At 34.4% G+C, this 18,883-nt stretch overlaps 1 protein-coding gene and 1 long non-coding RNA gene across 15 annotated transcripts in view; one reads left to right on the top strand and one right to left on the bottom strand.

Annotated features, from left to right (window-relative positions):
• LOC137252482 (uncharacterized) overlaps positions 1 to 18,883 on the bottom strand; it is a 613,814-nt gene that overhangs the window by 465,833 nt on the left and 129,098 nt on the right. The window lies entirely within an intron of this gene.
• Positions 1 to 18,883, top strand: part of pHCl-1 (pH-sensitive chloride channel 1) — a 241,606-nt gene that overhangs the window by 182,755 nt on the left and 39,968 nt on the right. For 9 of the 14 annotated variants that reach the window (XM_067756714.1, XM_067756706.1, XM_067756710.1 and 6 more), the window contains 2 exons: positions 1,420 to 1,557; positions 6,806 to 6,958. In XM_067756714.1, coding sequence (XP_067612815.1) covers positions 1,420 to 1,557; positions 6,806 to 6,958 — 291 coding nt within the window. Of the gene's footprint in view, positions 1 to 1,419; positions 1,558 to 5,147; positions 5,301 to 6,805; positions 6,959 to 18,883 lie in introns of all 14 variants that reach the window. The other 5 variants (XM_067756715.1, XM_067756711.1, XM_067756705.1 and 2 more) reach the window with 2 other exon arrangements.

Below are 18,883 nucleotides of genomic sequence, written 5' to 3'. Positions count from 1 at the left end.
AGGATATGGTGGGCAATCCATTGGGTCGTAAGATTATGATATATCCTGAAATATAGCTTCCAACTATTTCTACGGTTAAAGCATAAATATCTCTTACTTCGGGACGACTTGTATCGAAGAAAAAAACTACGCCCAGATACAGGAACGGTAATACGATCAGTAGGTAAAACCAAATTTGGTAACGTACTGATAGAAAGAGCGCACTGAAACAACCAGCCAGTCTTTAGAGAAACCATCGGTAGTGCAGTAGGAGAGGTCGATGAAGCACAAGAGTGCTCCAAGCGGATGAAGCTGGAGGTACTTGGCATGTACTGCTTCACTACCAAAACAGAAGTCCAATACGCCATCAGAAAAGAGGTTGGACAAAAGGTTAGTAGGCATATCCACGTCTACGTTAGTTGTTATTTTGGGACCCTGTATAATTGTATATTGTGAACTATAGCAGCTTAATAACAGCACAAGGCACAGTGAGCTTCTTTTGTTCCAGATTTTTAACAAAAGAAACGATTTTTGATTCCACTTTGTGGACAACCACAGTAGTAAGGCGTAGAGCTCTTACGAGATTTTTCATCAACAGACTTGTAGGATACTCTGCCTGGATTCCGCTATCCTTTTGCTTTTTCATTGCTTTTCCTTCTATTAATGTGAGTCAACATTTCCCTATGCGTCTTTTAGGCGCGCAGCAAGATATTATTATTGGCTTTTAGGCTCTTTGACAGTTTTTTTTTTTTTTTAATTTGTTTCGCAAGTTCAAAGGAGTAATGATGAACAGCTCAATTCTAACTGATGCTAGAAACTATATCCAGATATTTCAAAACTAATAAGAATTGCGCCAAAAAGTATGCAAAACAAATTTATTCAAATTAGGCGATTACTTACGGTAGTATTAAAAGAATATAACTAAATGATACATTTTGGAAGCCCACTAGCCACTGAAACACCAAAGAACGTTTAGATATATATAATGTACGCCTAAAGTTATACAATGATTCGATACGAACCTCTTTTTCTGTCAGTAATAAAGAAGTGTTAAGTAAATTATACTCCCCGCAGTAAATACTGTTAATGCTCCACAAAAATGCTAACCAAAAAATAGTTTAATCTATATGCGCCTTAAAGTATGCATCATTTAATTATTAGCAACAACAAAACCTGCCAAAAATACGCGGGTAAAAATCTGCGATTCTCAATAAATGTGGGTTATTTTATGTGGCCGGTGTAGAGCCTTTAGCTGCAGTGAATTGGGTTTTATCCTCTGAATGTCTGCACTACTCTAAAAAACACCTAACATACATTTAGGCGCTTTAAAATTTTAGTTAAATTTTGGAAAACATCCTATGAATGTGCGCTGTTGCTAGTATTTTTAAAAAAATATTAGACTTTAAAATTTTTAATTCATCTTTTGCACTTCCTTCACAGTTTCCTATGAGGAGGCGCAAATCAAATATGTTTGGAAAAACGATGAGGATACGCTGCGTAAGAGTCCTTCTCTAACAACATTAAATGCATATTTAATTAAAAATCAAACAACACCCTGCGACCAAAACAGTTGGCGAGGTAAGTTATTCGAGAACTATAAAATACAATTATTTTCATTATTTTATAAACTTTACGTTTACAAAAATTATGTAGCTGTTTTTGTATGTAGTATTCGGATATGCTGTTCTATGTTAAGCAATAGATTACATTTTTTTCTTTATGTAGTAAATAATATTGTTTTGTCCTTGTCTCTATGCTATTTTCACTTTGTGCTTTTGATGATTTATTTTAGAAATATTTCTAGTGTTCGTTCTAGGTAAAATGATTTATGAGTTTGTCTTTGTAAAGATGAGAGCAAGAAATTTTACTTTTTTTTTGTTTTCCTTAAGCGAACTCGTTAGTTACTACTTTTTTCTCCTACTATTTAAATTTAGTTATCAAAAATTGACATATTTTCTAATACTAAAAAATGTATTATATTTATTTTTTTATAAGACAAAATCTCTATGAAAGGCCACAAAAGACTCAAGAAGCTCCAACAATTAATAATACTAATAGACATCGTTGGTTAAATCTTTGTTTCTATAAATAGAACAAAGCAAGCCAGTACTTAATACGAACCGCCAGCGTAGCTTTGGCAAAGCTAACATACAAAGTATGACTGAGCAAAGATTAAATCTATGACAATTGGGAAAAGTTGGACAACAACAAATGTATAGCTTTGGCTGAATCTGTTTCCGAACAGTTCAATCATTGCAGGAGTGAGGGTTCAAATCCCACTCCCGCGCGTTGAAGGCCTTGTCGGCCTGATATCACGTTTTCCCAAATTATTATACAAATTTTTTTTTTTTACCTACGTAGGTCTGAAGTTGTTATAGTTACCACCGTTAAGCGTTAGCGGATAGCTCTCAGATATTTTTATATTTATTCTTATTTTTTAATTATTTGTTTTAGTGCTTTCCTAGTTGAATAACTTAATATACAGCAGTTAACAGAAAAAAGCAGTTGCTATTTTTAAAATTCGGTAAATTTTTTATTTTCGATATTTGAAGAGAAAACTTCTACGAACTTTGTAACTAAAAATGACTCTAAAATATTTTCAAAAACATTTGAAAATTCTATAAAATTTAACGAAAGTTTTGAACTTTACAATTTTAAAAAAAAATTTTACTATTGTAACAATTTTGTATTTCTTGTTGCTTTTATTAATAAAATAAATGGAAAATTGCGCCCCTGAGAATGGCAAGGAAACTTGGCGAAACGTTGGGCCGTAAGGTGGAATAAACCTTGCTTTTATTCGCACTATAACCTAATAGATCAGTATAGCTTAAAGAAACTTAATCTCTACATATGATAGACTGATCGGAAGAAAATTATTCAACTGAACTTTTTAACTGGAAATACCGGAACTTTTTGAGTATGCAGTTTTGTAGCCCAATCAATTTTCGTATGATAAAGTACAAGTTATGGGTTTTCGCAAAAGTGTTTCAGATTCTTTCCATATAAAAAGAAAGTGTTGCACTTTGTATGGGTGCAAATATAAAACACCACTCGGAAAAAAAATTTGTTAAAAATCAACGTGAGTTTCGAGAGCTATAAAATCCAATTAAAAAAAAAATGGTACTCTTTTAGACTAAATCCAAATAAAAAGTTCCAAATTTCGCAAAATTTTTTCGAAAACATTTTTGGGTTTGGTTTGCAAATTTTTAATTAAAAAATTCATAGGCCTTTTTATTTTTTAAATACTTAAATCCAAATGTCACTAGTCAAGTTCTGTTGAACGAGCCTAAAAATATTCCTCACAATTTGTATGAAAAACATGTCGTATAAATGTACTTAATTGTGTGTACGAAATTACAAAGCCTATAGCAGTATATTCAGATGGCTGAGTGGAAAGAGGCATGTGCCTTTACACCATGAATGTAGGGGTGAAATTCAGAAACATGTCCTAGTAACCATCACGGTGTACAAATTTTGTAATTTTTCACTAATATCAATATCAAAAGAATATTATATAGGGCACTATGAGCCTATCTCGCTAATTAAACACATACTTAAAATGAAAAATGTATGTATTTTACTGCTCGGTGCCTGAGGGCAGCTTGAGCGCCGACCGTATGGCCATAGTAGCGTCATTAATCACAAGACGAACAGACTATCTGATTCCCTATCTGCGTTTCGAGGGCGATCTTAAGGCCACAATAGAGGTGGACGGTTGGCGCAAGGGTGCTCAAATGGCGTACGAGGCGATAAATGTGTACACAGATGGTTCCAAAGTAGTGGAAGGAGTAGGGTCTGCGATATACTGTGCTAAACGATACATGTGTACACAGATGGTTCCAAAGTAGTGGAAGGAGTAGGGTCTGCGGTATACTGTGCTGATCCGGAAATAAACAGATCCTACAGGCTGCCGGATTACTTTAGCGTTTTCCAAGCGGAAATAGTAGCCGTAACCAAAGCAGCAGAAACCCTGGAAGAAAACAGCCCAAGCTACAATCGTGTTAACTTTTATATTGACAGTCAAGCAGCAATTAAGGCAATAATCCCGCATACCACAACATCTAAATGCGTGTTAGAGTGTAAGCAGTCCCTGGAGAGAATCGGGACAGGGAGAAGCATGCATCTATATTGGGTCCCAGGGCATATAGGAATAAATGGGAATGACAAAGCGGATGAATTAGCTAAAAAGGGCGCATCCCTTGAAGCTTGCTCCGTAGAGGTCCCAATTAGACTGGGCGAAATTAAGCGAATGCGAGAGGTGCACATGATCGACCAAGCATGAAAGGCGTGGGTTCGAGCGCGGGGCTGTAAAGTGTCGAAGATTATGTGCAGGTCTTACAACCTTAGATTAACAAAGTTGCTTCTATCATTAAAAACAGAAGATTGTAGACTCATGACGGGTATTCTTACTGGACACTGCCTTCTGGCGTCACATGCCTTTAAATTAGGCTTGGTCAGTGATAGCAGATGTAGGAAGTGCGGGCTGGAGGTGGACACGATCGAGCACGTTCTGTGCTCTTGCCCTGCGCTTGCCAGGCTAAGACTCCAGCTATTAGGATACAGCTGTCAGATCTAGAAGCGGCAAGTGGCTTAAATCCTCGGAAGCTTCTAGTATTTGCCAAGAGGACGGAGTTATTTTATAACATAGGTCCTGGTTTTTGATAGGGTATTTCAGTTTGGTCGTTAAAACAAACTTCTGGTAACACTACGGACTCAATCAGTCTATGTGAGGTCCTCATGGACCGGCCAGTTCAACCTAACCTAACTGCGAAATTTTATAAAAATTGCCACTGCTATTTTTCTGTTCGCTGCTGTAGTATGTATGCTAAATATGTAAATTTTTTTAATGGCAAGATTTCGTTTGTAGTTTCATAATTTTTTTATGTACGAATTGCAAAAGAAACAAGTTCTGATGCTTTATTTGAATTTGAATTTATGAAAGGATATTACTATATATATTTTCGTGGATTTCGAATTGCTCGTCACGCTTGAAGGCTTATTTCATATTTTTTTTTTTTAAGTTTTTCTAGCCCAAGTAGCAAGTATGCAGTTAGAAGAAATTAAATTATCTAGTTTTCTTTTTGAATGCAAATAACTGTAACAAATATGTTAATAAAACTTAACCACTGTCCATATATATATATCTTAATGCCAATCAAACAACATAGGGAACTACAGCTGCCTTAGGGTCGATCTAATTTTTACCAGAGATCGTGCATTCTATTTCACCACCGTTTTTATACCTGGCATTATATTGGTGACGTCATCATTTATAACATTCTGGCTAGAATGGAATGCAGTGCCAGCTAGATCGATGATAGGTAACCAAACATAACAAAAAAAAAAAGAATTATAACCATTAATTAAAGTATACATACTACCAACAACAACCCATCACTATTTACTAATAAAAAATATTTAAAAAAAAAAGACAAAAACAAAAAAAAAAAACAAATCCATCATTTAAACAATTTAAATTTTGTCGTATATTCTATTATAGCAAATTCCGTTTATACTTTAAAACTTTATCAAATATTACATATATATTTTTGCTTTTGCGTGAGTAAAAATTTTGAGCTTAAATTTCATACGTCTTTGATTTTGTATACCCTAAAATAAGTGCATTTCTTGCAAAACATTTTTCAGCCCTAATTTCACCACAACTGAAACTCACCACAGTATAAGCTGTTGTTATTGTAGCGCATTTACAATAAACTTATCAATAATTTTGTAGTTTATGAATGCCTTTTTGAAACTTATAATAAATTCGTATTTTAATAATTTATTGTAAAGATAATTTGAAAACATAAATTTCGTTTAATTTATTACTGCGTAAAAGTTATTTATTCAAGCTAAATAAAAATAGTCCACACGCATTTTACTCTTTCATATATGCTAATGCTAAATAAAAAATTATTTACTAAATTAATTTTTCAATTGAACAACTTGCCTTTAGTTACTTCATTTTTTAAATTTTTCTTTTATGCTAAATCAACAAACTTTATTGCATGCGACTTTTTTAACATGAACACTTCGAAGTTCCCAAAGTTAAATTTTACAAAACAGTAACTCCTCCCCTATTCCGAGAAAAACTCCACGCAGAGTGATGCCAAATTGAAAGTAATAAAAACGCTGAAATAAATCTTGTTTAAACCCGTTCTTCCCTTCGACAAATTTATATAGCCCTTAGGCATAAGAAGCTTAGGATGACGTATAGTGAGTAGGATCTAGCGAGCTTTTAGGAAACTCGAGTTAGAAAATACTCTTTTAATATTAAGTCTACAACAGCATATGAAATACAAAAACAAATGTTTCTATATAAACCTATTATACACCACAGTGTGCTTTTAATTCACCACAGCGCGCTTTCATTGGTGAAAGCTCTCGCTATGCATTATATAAAACAGCGCTTTCGTTTCGTTGTATACGTCCAAGTTATATACGTTTATATTTTTATTTATATTTAAGAAAAAAAATATGTTTATAAGTACATTTGTCTTTGTCTGTCGCTTGTCCAACTCTCTCACTCTCTATATCGTCTAAACTTTTGCATTACAAAGAAATGTAAAAAAAAAAACCATATACTATATATTAAGTACGTTAATAGTCTGTCCTAAATGTGGAAAATATGTACTGTTATAATTTTAGTGATTCTAAAATACTTAAAATTTATTTATTTTTTGTTTTTTTACCATAAACCAAAAACAAATTTAGTATAGTTCAAAATAGCTACCTAACTAGTTTTACAAAAAAATTTTTTTTCTCAAGCCAAATTGGCCTTTTTGTATTATGTTATTTGTTGTATTTGTTTTTTTTTATTCTAAAGGTAATTACAGTTGCCTAGAAGTCGAGTTAACTTTTACCAGAGATCGTGCATATTATTTCACCACTGTTTTTATACCTGGCATTATATTGGTGACATCGTCATTTATCACATTTTGGCTGGAGTGGAATGCTGTACCAGCCAGAGTTATGATCGGTATGTAAAAAAAATTCAATTAAAACTACTACTACTACAAAGTTAGAAAATTTAAAAAATATTCACGTATGAAATTAACAAAAAAAGATAACACAGCCTTAGATTAGGTAGATTAGCTATTTCGTGTCCAATATTGATACAGCAACGCACACGAAAATAGCAGTGGTGATTTCAATATAATTTCGTCAATTGAACTCTCCATTTTAACTGAAACTATTTTTCTGATTTTTTTTTTTTAGTCTATAGTTTTTTAGCCCAATCAATTTTAGTCCAACAAAGTATTAACTATTGGTCACTCAAAATTCGCATTCATTTTTGACAATTTTTATACCGAAGGTTGTTTTAGATTTGCTTCCATATAAAAATATGTTCACACATTGTATGGAGGAATATCTAAGGCACTGTTCGGCAGCAAATTGTCAAACATCAATGCAAATTTTCAGTGACCTATAGTTTGTACTTAGTTTGACTAAAATTGATGGGGCTACGAAACTGTCTACTTAAAAAAATTTTGAGAACTCTAAATAAATAGTTCAAAAACTTTCGAAACAAATTTCTTGAATTTTCGAATTTATTCGAAAAAATTTTTATGACGGGTTTGTATAGTTTCTTTTACAAAATTCATGGAGGTTATATCGAAAATAAAAAAATTGAAGAATTAAATTGATCAAAATTGTCACTGCTATTTTCGTGTACGCTGGTTGTTATAAAAGTAAATACGAATTGTGTAGAGAAATTAATCGGGTACAAATCAAAAATGATAGAGCAGAAACTAGGAAAGATATATCGGCCTTTTACTTAGATATCAAAATCCAGTACTAATAAGGATATTAGGTAATAAATTTTGATAAAGAAAATACTCTGTTCAGACATGGACCTCAATGAAGCATTATACGTCCTGTGGTCTGCGAAAATCCGTTTTCAGAGTTCACACAGTTCATAGGTGTTTGTAGGTATATCCCCAGTTGCACCCTAAGCGAATTGACTGATCACCACCGAATATAAAACCCCATCGGAAGTCTTCCAGATATGGACATGGGCTATAAATAATTTCTATATAACAAGGAACCATCGCACCTCCTAAGCAAATAGAAGAAGATGGGGAGGGATACGGCCAATAAAAATGAGTATGAGCGAAGAAGAGATAGGGAACTTTGGAAAATTGTTAAATACATGAAAGCCGAAGTTCTGGCAGAACAAAGTCCACCGGACCCGCTAAGTAAAGTACAAATTGAGTAAAAAAAGTATAGATAGCGCACATCAAAGCCGAGGCAAGCAAAAATTTAAAGCACATGTATCACTCTGGTGGATAAGAATACTGATGGAAACAAAACCATTATTATAGAAAACAAAATCATTACTTCAAGCCTGTAGGAAGCTATCCTCACAATGTATGCATCTTAAGGCTTTCCTCATGGTGCCGTCCTTCCTTCTCTAGTTAGGAGAGTTACGGCAAATATTTACAATACATTAGCTGTATTTCGTTACTAACTAGTACAATTAAAACACTAGCTAGCTTACCGAATTGCATAGAAAGCAACAATAAAAAGTAATCGAGTTGAGTTGGCTAAGCGCTTTCAGTTGAAACCGCTTAGGTAATTGTCGACCCGATTGATAGTGTTGTATAGTGTTGCATATTCAAAAAAAAGGGCACTATTGTGAACGAGCGAATGAAATGAACATACGAATGTGCAGATAAACAAAATAACAGCGTGGCGGCAGGGTGACATACATACAAACAAACACACGCATTTCATGTATTTTGTTTTTGTAATTCTCTGGTTGAGTGTCAAAAACATACTGCGCTAGAAGTAGAAAGTAGCAGCGAAAAAAAGTAACAATTAGCTTATAAACCTCCACAATCTGTATGGTTTTGGCATAATGAAACTGTTTAGCTAGTTGAAGCGTTTTCTTCAAGCTCGCTTGAAAAAAAATACACCTATTGATGTTTACTCCTGACAACAACCTGGAAGCATATCTAAACTTTTAGCGACCTACCACAGAAAATCCTACAGATTGTGTATTCTTTGTTAAAGTGGTTAACTCAACTTAAATCATCCAAGCCAAAGATTTTTCTGCACAAAATACCACTCTTGAAGACATATTATTAATCACGAGTCGAACATAGCCCCATCAGTATAGCAAGGAATTTATACCGGTGGAGACAATACCCCAAAATTATTCTCTCTTAAACTCATAATGTGTCGTTAGGACACAGTCATATTCACACCTAGAAACTATACATGGACGATCTTAATAGAAAAGGCGTGGTTCTACCAGACATCAATCAATCTACGTCCTCCTTAGTATACTTGTGAGTACAGGCTCGAGGAAACTTGGAAAGCTTATGACACTAATTCCAAATGACTGCTGCCTCCATTGCATCAACGATAATGAGATAGAGAGGATCAAATACTTCCATTGTGAGTGCGCAATATCGCATATCGGTTCTTAGACCAATGGTTCTTCGATTGCCTAGCTGAACTCCGCTCTGCAGAAAGCGGAGAAAGACACTATGCTAAGTAAGCAGGGATATTGTAAGGAAAGGTAGATGATAAGGCCAAAAGCTTTAATTGTGTCTATCTGGCTAGAGTGAAGCATACTCATCTCAACGAAATCTAGCTAATATGTTTCCTTTGAAAACATCACTCGAGGTTCACAATTTTGACATTCGAATCAATTTAATACCTTCATATAATTTTTTTTCTTATTTTCAATATCAATGACACCGTTTTTATATATATTCTTTCTACATAAATGGTTATATGGTGCACTCGATGGTTTAATATCAATTCCAGTTATCCTAACAGTTTATAGTTTAACAACGCTTCGGTGAACTTGTTGGACTCCTTCATCAAAAATTGTTAAAATACAATCAGATTTTCAAAGAAGAAATATTTTGTTCGCCTTCTGGCAGGATTCGAGCCTATCCGGGTACCGCCTGGTTTTGTTAACTCGAACAGTCGTCAGAAAATTGAAGCATTACAAGCTCGCAGGACACAGTTCCTGTTCTTATCGAAATCTATTTTTATTATAATTTTAATATTTTAAAGCCGGCACTACTAGAAATATCACATCGACATCTTTTCGATGCATCAGAAAGTGTTTCATTTTCTTTGATATTGAAGTCACTCAAAGCCTACAAAAACAGCTTCTTATATATATAAAAAAATAGTATTGGAATTATTAGAAGTTCGTTTTTTATTATACCTGTAATCGCCAGAATTCATGATTGATTATTTTAAAATGCAATTTTTTTTACCAGTTTTTGTTGAGAGATCTTAAGGTCCAAAAAGTACCACAACCGACCAAAAGCGTTGAAGGGACTTATTTTACTTTAAATTTTTTGTATAAGCAAAATAGACTCCCTGATGAGGGATGGTTAATGCATAAAACGCGTAGGCCTTAAAAATAAGCTGTTGTTTAATTTAGCAAGTTAAAGTTCTAAGAAGTTCCTTTGATAATTTTAGGTTCAGCATCATAGTTAGACCTTACATAATGGAGTTAAGTCAAATTTTTAAATAAACCTTGTAGCTATACTCAACTTAATAGAATCCTCTGATCCGCTTTTAAAAATTGTTAAAAATCCCCTTATTGACTTTTTTTTTTAATATTTACATACATACCTAGCACTCGCTCCATATGCATGAACATTTTTTTGTTTTTAATTACATTTCCACGTAGTGGGTGAATATTAAATCCACGTACATTATATTAATTTGTTATGGGCCAACGCACAACACGACACGAAATCGCATACATACAAACATCATACATTTTATTTTGCTTATGAATATTATACATACTATATGCAAAAATTAATTTAACATATTTATTTTAATTTCGCAGTTGATTAATTATTCAAATTTTTTTAGTGGAAAATATGGCAGAGGGGAAAATGGGATCGCGTGGCTGCGTAAAATTAATAAATACGTATGCATGTGTGTGTTAGTAAATGACAAGTAAAAAAGATGTATGTATGTAGCATTCCTTAATTGATGCAGCATAACTTTAATGCTTTAGAAGTGGCATGCGTTCCAATTCGGTAAGCTCTTCCCAATGCCATATTGCCACGCACATTATCAAGTCTTTGTGATGGATATTTCTCAATGCATTTAACTTCAATTTGTGGGGGATGCTGAGAAAAAAACTATCATAAAGCCTGCAGAAATGTGGCAGGTGTAAGGGCACGGGTGAGATATATCTCAAAACCCTTAATTTGCTACGTGTGGCAAGCCGCCATCTCCAATGACATTCCCGTGTTAAAAATCCAAATAATTTGTATAGAGGAGGGGTTGCCCCTGCTAAACAAACTTCTGTTAACTCTGTGGACTCAATCTGTCTGTGAGTTCCTCACGAACCGACCTGTTTAACCTTATCTACACTAAGGGACAGCTCCAGTGCGCCATGGTGCTGGATTATAAAAATAAAAATAAATGTAAGGCGCGATAACATCCGAAGAGATTTTAGGCCGAGCTTCTCTTCCAATTTGCGTCAGTTGGGACAGGACCTACTAGTTGTATGCCGACTCCGAGCGGCATCTGCAAGGCAGATGAGTTTTCCCTGAGAGCTTTTCATGGCATAAATACACTCGAAGTGCAGCCGAGGGACGACCCCGCTTATAAACATTTTCTTCTAATTGAAAAAACTTGTTTCTAAAATTTTGATATTGCTTTTCTGGTGGCGTGAACCCAGGATCTTCGGTGTGGTTGGTGGAGCACGCTACCATCACACCACGCGGCTGGATTATGGTATTTCAAAGAAATTAATAATATATGTATGTATTGCATGAAAGTTTACTAAAACAACAAAAATACCATTATATCTATTTCAACAAAAATTAAAAGCTTTACAGAAAAATTCGTTCTACGGGATACGTAGGAAATTCAGTTTTATATTTCAATTTCCTCATCTCTTATACAAAGTGCTGTGGATATCTAAAGCATCGAATTTATTATATTATATTATATATTGGCAATAAAAATTAGTGAGGAAAACATTTAGAAAATTACCGAAACATACAATTTTCCTTGAAATGCTAGCTTTAATGATATGCATCACTTCTTATTTGCTAAGTTTTGAGGTCGAGATCACCTGCATTCATACTGATGTTAAGGCAGATGCTTCTATGAACTCAGGCATTTGAGTGCCCCACTGCTCGCTTTGTTATCTCTTACATTTGCATTTTTGTTGCTGTTCCTTTTATAGACACTTGTTTGTTTTGCTCACAAATTGTATGGAATATTTTTCGGCGCGTTCAACAGAACTTAACAAGTGGCTTAAATTAAAACACAAGACATTAAAACATTGCTAATAACAATGCTTCCGTTCACCATTATATCAATAGATAGTGAAGAGAGGCATCTTCCTTAACACCAGTATGAATGCAGACGAATAAAAATAATTAAAACTTGCAGTGCATGACATATTTTTCTACATGTCATACTAAAATAATCTCACATATTAGTATCAACGCAAAAATTTGCAAACATAATATACATGCAATACGTGAGTGACATATACGACATAAGACTCTATGTAATATACCATAAACTCTCCGCTGAGTTTGCACGTGCGTAATGCAAATCAAAAGGATTTAGTTTAATACACATTGCCACCAACATATTGCACTTTTATATGCATTAGGTTTGCAGATACTTCTACTTAAGCATTTAGCCCTTAATACGTCTAACGAAAACAAAATTAGAGCACGCTATTTTTTTTTTTCTGCGGGAAATAAGACAAAATTTCTGCACCCCAAATCAGTTGCATATTTCCACTTTTCGCAATATTCTCTTTTCCCTAATTTTCATAATGAGCTTCCATAGATGTTTCTCTCAAACACGTATAAGAACCATAAGCCTCTAGAAGTTTGCTGAAAATGGTTAAATCTTAAGTAACTCCGCGCTGGATGCTGCATTAAACATTTATTTAAGAAAGAGGAAAATGTTAATACAACGCTAGGGCGCGCAACATTATCTGGAAACAATTTTCTCACACCTACGTAAACTGAATTTGGTTGGTAGTGACAGCTTGCCATAAGTTGCAAACTTCTTGTTAACAAATTCAAATTGCAAAGTGGAGGCAAATTTTAAAGGCAATGGGAAGTAAAGTAAATGAAGAATAAAGGGATTTAGTTTTCGCTCGGCTTTTTAGAGATGAGATGACGTGATGGTACGGTATATGATGTGTTGCAATTTTTTATGATTTGAGATGATGTGATGTTTTGAGATAAATGATGTGGCAATTGAGATGACGTGATGGTTCGGGATATGATGTGATGCAATTTTTTATGATTTGATCTGATTACAAAGTCCCACAAGTTGTTATATAATGTGATTTGACTTGACATGATATGTTTTCGTATGATTTTGTTTCCCGAATTTGATGAGACGTGATGTGTATTTATATGATGTTCCTCGCTTGGATTTTATATAACATGTTGTCATGTGATATAGGTTTTTAAAATATGAAGAATAAAACGATTCAGATTTTCTACTTGATTTATTTTTAGGTTGATAATTGATATGCGACCGTGGTGCGATGGTAGCGTGCTCCGCCTATCACACCGTATGCCCTGGGTTCAACTCCCGGGCAAAGCAACATCAAAATTTTAGAAATAAGATTTTTCAATTAGAAGAAAATTTTTCTAAGCGGGGTCGCCCCTCGGCAGTGTCTGGCAAGCGCTCCGATTGTATTTCTGCCATGAAAAGCTCTCAGTGAAAACTCATCTGCCTTGCAGATGCCGTTCGGAGTCGGCATAAAACATGTAGGTCCCGTCCGGCCAATTTGTAGGGAAAAATCAAGAGGAGCACGACGCAAATTGGAAGAGAAGATCGGCCTTAGATCTCTTCGGAGGTTATCGCGCCTTACATTTATTTTTTTTTTATTTTAATTGATATGATGTGATGTTTTGATAAGTGATTATACAATATTTTACGATTTGAACTGATTACAAAGTAATAATTTTGCAATAGTGTGATGTGATGTCATGGATTTTCCTATAATGTGATGTTATACGTTCATATGTTTTGATGTCATGGATTCTCTTATGATGTGATGTTATATAACGTCATTTGACGTGATATGATATGTTTTCGTGTGACGCTATGTGCCTGAACTTGATGTGACGTTGTGTGTATTCATCTGATGTTATTCCTCTATACATAACGTGTGATGTTTTTTTATGATATGATATTACACAATAAGAGGTAATGTAATTGTATGATCCTAGGCGGATACACATATGGTTTAATTCAATATAGTGCGACGTGAAATTGTGTGTTTCATATAATGTTATGTGCCTGAATTCGATGCGACGTGATGAGTGTCGGCCACCGTGGTGTGATGATAGCGGGCTCCGCCTACCACACCGTATGCCCTGGGTTCCCACCCCAGGCAAAAGCAACATCAAAATTTTATAAATAAGGTTTTTCTATTAGAAGAAAATTTTTCTAAGCAGGGTCGCCCCTCGGCAGTGTTTGGCAAGCGCTCCGAATGTATTTATACCATGAAAAGCTCTCAGTGAAAACTCATCTGCCTTGCAGATGCCATTCGGAGTCGGCATAAAACACGTAGGTCCCGTCCGGCCAATTTGTAGGGAAAATCAAGAGGAGCACGACGCAAATTGGAAGAGAAGCTCGGCCTTAGAGCGCCAATTGAGTAAGTATGTAAGTGATGGATGTCGATAACTGCTGTTCGTCTGAATTTTATGTGGTGTGATGTGTTTTTATATGACAAGATGTGATGTGATACAATTTTTGAAAATATGACATGTTGATGAGTTATAACACCTTTCGGTTTTGAAACAGTTTGGTTTAATGTGATTTGAATTTAATTTTAAGTAGTGATATTAGTTTTTGGACATGCTATGAATCGTAGTGACAGTATTAAAAGTGTATATCATATCAAGCGATGCGAAATAATGCAAAGTTATATGATGTGATCTTTAAAGCTGTTCATTAGGGAAAAATAGAAAAGAAATAAATTGGGCTATACAGTATATTCATGGCAGGATTCTTCTTGGTAGAGAAAGAACTTATGGCTTCATCTGATTTTTTTTAAATGATATAATATGACATAAGAGCGGAAAGTCACATCACTTGGTGAGATCAAATATGAAGCCTCCCACTGCTGCATATTGTTAAGCCAATGCAATTTAAAATTTTAGTAAGATTCATAGAGGATTATGTCTTAATAAAGTGTTACCACATTTTCCTTATAACGTTATATTAGGCGGGATTGTTACAGTATTGCATGTTATGATGGGATTTCATAAGGTGATATTTGTATGCTGAGAGATCATGAGAATTGATGTGAGTTGAATTGAAGGGGTGTGAATTTAATTTGTGAGAACGACGTTATTAGAATGTAATAACGTGGACAGTCTTGGCACAAATGAAGCACAAGGGTTCCAAAAAAAGGCAAATTTATAACAGAGAATATCTTCAAAAGTGCTTACTTATGTGTAAGGGTAGACCTCATTTCAACGCGCAAGGTGTGCACGAAGGCGAATTTTTTTAAAGATAATGCAATTTTTGTGAAATTCCTAGTGACTTTAGTACTATGATGACGTCATATATGCGTACGATATTGCGTGGCCGTACAACTGGTCACCATCAATGCCGCTCAATTACAACACCCTTTAACTAGAAAGTCTTTATGTACTTGCCGCACACCACACTTTTAATTTTAGAGCACTCAGTTTGAGATTTTTTTCTTGTGCGCATTTCACACTTTCAAAAAGTTCAAGAGCACACTTCAGAACAATTAAGCTCTTGCAAGTGAGTAAAAACGTTACTAGCATACACTTTGCTTTAACTGTATCGCAATGCAGTGCAAATATTCGCGTATTGAGAGCTGAAACTGTTGACAACATAACATAATTACCACAAAACGTTGCCAACATCAGCTGAAGCACAATCAAATTGAAATAGAGCAAAGTCACCACCAACAAATATCATCATGCTACGTCATTTTGTCAGATATGCTGAAGTGTAGGAACGCACTTGATTAGCAAAAAGCAAAGTTAATAACAAAGTGCATTACATTTCGTAAATTCTCCTCTTCATGCACTTTCTTTTTATGCACTTTCCAATTCCTGTGAAACTTTGCTCGACATAATGATGTGCTAGCGTAGATGAGATATTGCGTGGACGGGATTTAATGATGGTAATGCATTACTTACATTAGACTGGGTCGATTTATTAGCCGATATCGCGCCATCGATTTTTCGATAGGATTAGGGCTCAGAAAAAAAGTTTCACTACGCATACCCAAAAAATAATTTTCGAGCCTGCGAAAAAATTTTTTTGATTCTTTTTTTTTTGGGTTTTTTATTTTTAAGGTTTTTTTATGACCTACTAAAAAATGTTCATATGTATACCCTGTCCGACCCAAAAATGTCCGCTAAAAACGTTGGCGATAACAGTTTTTTGAAAAAAAAAAAAATATTTTTTTGCGGATATTTTTGGGTCGGACAGGGTATACATAAGAAAATGCGTTTAGTAGGTCATGAAAAAAACTTTAAAAATCAGAAACAAAACAAAAAAAAAATTCGCAGGGTCGAAAATTATTTTTTTGGGTATGCGTAGTGGAATGCTTGATTAAACTTTTTAAAGCAACAAAAAAATAAAGCTACTCAGATTTCCCTTCTGAGCGTTTTTCGGGATGTATATTGGAACGATTTTCCGTCAACCCTTGTCAAATTTGGTTTGCAGACAAACCGGTTTCGGCGTTGCGCCATCATCAGTTTTGACTTTCGTTTTTTAGGATGATAATTGATATGATGTGATATTTTGATAAATGATGTATTGTGATATGATGGCTTTTCTTGTGATGTGATTTAGCTAGCTGGCTAAAATGTCCTTTAAATCGCAAATATAGGCATTTGCGTTAACATACATTTTTGAGATAACGTAAGTCCTATGAAGTAACGTGATGGGTTTTTTAAGATATGATTTTATATACGGTGGTTTGCTTCAATGTGATGTGACATGAGGTGATGTGTTTTCATGTCTGAATTTTGTGTGTCGTGATGTGTTTTCATATGATTTTATTCGTCTGAATGTGTCAAATAAGATTATTTGATTGAATGTGATGTGTTTTCTTTCATATGATGCTATATGCCTGAAATTGATGTGACGTGATGTTTTCATATGATATGATATTTTATGTGATAACATTTAAGTTTAAAATATGACGTTTTGATGAGTGATATGATCTTTTATGGTCATAAACTTCGATCTAATGTGTAGTAACATATTGGCTATTAGCTGCAATGTCAAACAAAATCACGCACTGCTATGGGCTGATCGGAGCAAAAAGGATACAAAGGATCTAAGGAGAAGCCATTTCTCAATTTTCATGCATATGAACCTTTAATTGCTTCTGAAGTGTTTATACCAGTTTTGATAATAAATTATTTTGATATCCGATGAAATGTATTTCGCTTGTGCCTTCAATGCGGCTTGATATGACATAGGTAATATATAAATTGATATACGATATACATGATATGATTTATGTTAGTCAAAGAAGAGCATCGAATCGATATCATATATCTGATGAGCACAATGGCATAGGAAGTAAGTGGACTGATTTCGGTGCTGTGATTTGATTCGACAGAAACAGTACTAAACTTTGACACATAAGCTTGTTCTGATGCGCTTTGATTTGATTTGCCTTAGCTGTGATATCATTTGATGCAATCTCATTACATCAAATGTTACCATAGCTATTGCAAATCATATAATAGCGCGTCACAACGAGCGCACTTGTTAAAATTCATCAATGTTTCTGCTGAATCAAATCACAGCACTATGGAATATGATGTGATCTTTAAAACTGCCTGTATGTCATAATTGCAAAATGTCATATCACTTGGAAAGATATGAGTAATATTATCCATGCGATAGCTGGAAAAGACCCTCACTATAAGCCACACTTTTTAAGTTCGACGAACCTTTCATATTTCCCTCTAAAAACGTTAGCCAGACTCATGCATCACCATATCCGAGGACAATTTACTAACACGTCCTTTTGAGATATTGAAGCTAATGAAGCATGGCGATTAGTAAGCGTGATTTTGCTACTCCCACATAACACACTCTCAAATATCAGGGTAGTGCATCCAGATCCGAGTATATACTCATGGTGCTTTCAAACTTGACGCACTTTTATGTAAAGGATCAAAAACGACCCTATTTTGTACGGTCAAATTGGCGGAAAGGCCGAACTTTTTATCGAGATAAATGAAACTTTCAGTTAGGATTGCTTTCAATCAACCCGTGATAACCTTACTCATTTACCCTTTTTAAAGATCTACTATATAAACTCTACCAAAAATGTGTGTTATTTATTGTAAATTTGTTTAAAGTATAACACATATTTCTTTTACTCATATTTATTTATGTATAGTCCTCATTCAACGATTTTTACATTCAAAAAAACAGGAACCTATTTGTGGCCGGAACTTTACTGTAACCACACTACAATGCTGCGGTTTATCACTTCCGCTGTCAAAGAGAAGCAAAATTTGGTTTTGTGGTTTGTGATGTATTCTTTACATTTCATTTTTTTATTTGAACAAGTTATAAAAATGTTTGTAAACCGAAAAGATAGTTTGAGGAAAATCAAAATAAAGTTAACAGTTTATCTTATAGCTTATAATAGCTACGTGGAATGATGCTTGCTGATATGGAAATGCTAATGAAAACTGTTAAAATAACATAATTACATCAACATGAGAAATCAGTAAGGCTGTTGATATGACAGAGTGCTTTATGCGGCACCATGGTTATAAGAACAGAGTAATGAGAGCCGTGAGCGTAAGTTGGTCATTAAAATTTGATGATGTATTTGCGCATAATATTGACAGTTATTCGCTGTTGAAATGGCCAATGAGATCAGTTCTTTTGACAGCAA

This window comes from Eurosta solidaginis, chromosome 5 (genome assembly GCF_040869045.1).
Source record: "Eurosta solidaginis isolate ZX-2024a chromosome 5, ASM4086904v1, whole genome shotgun sequence".
Taxonomy (NCBI): Eukaryota; Metazoa; Arthropoda; class Insecta; order Diptera; family Tephritidae; genus Eurosta; species Eurosta solidaginis.
The sequence above is the reverse complement of the archived record's forward strand: the minus strand, read 5'-3'. Positions and strand labels throughout refer to the sequence as shown.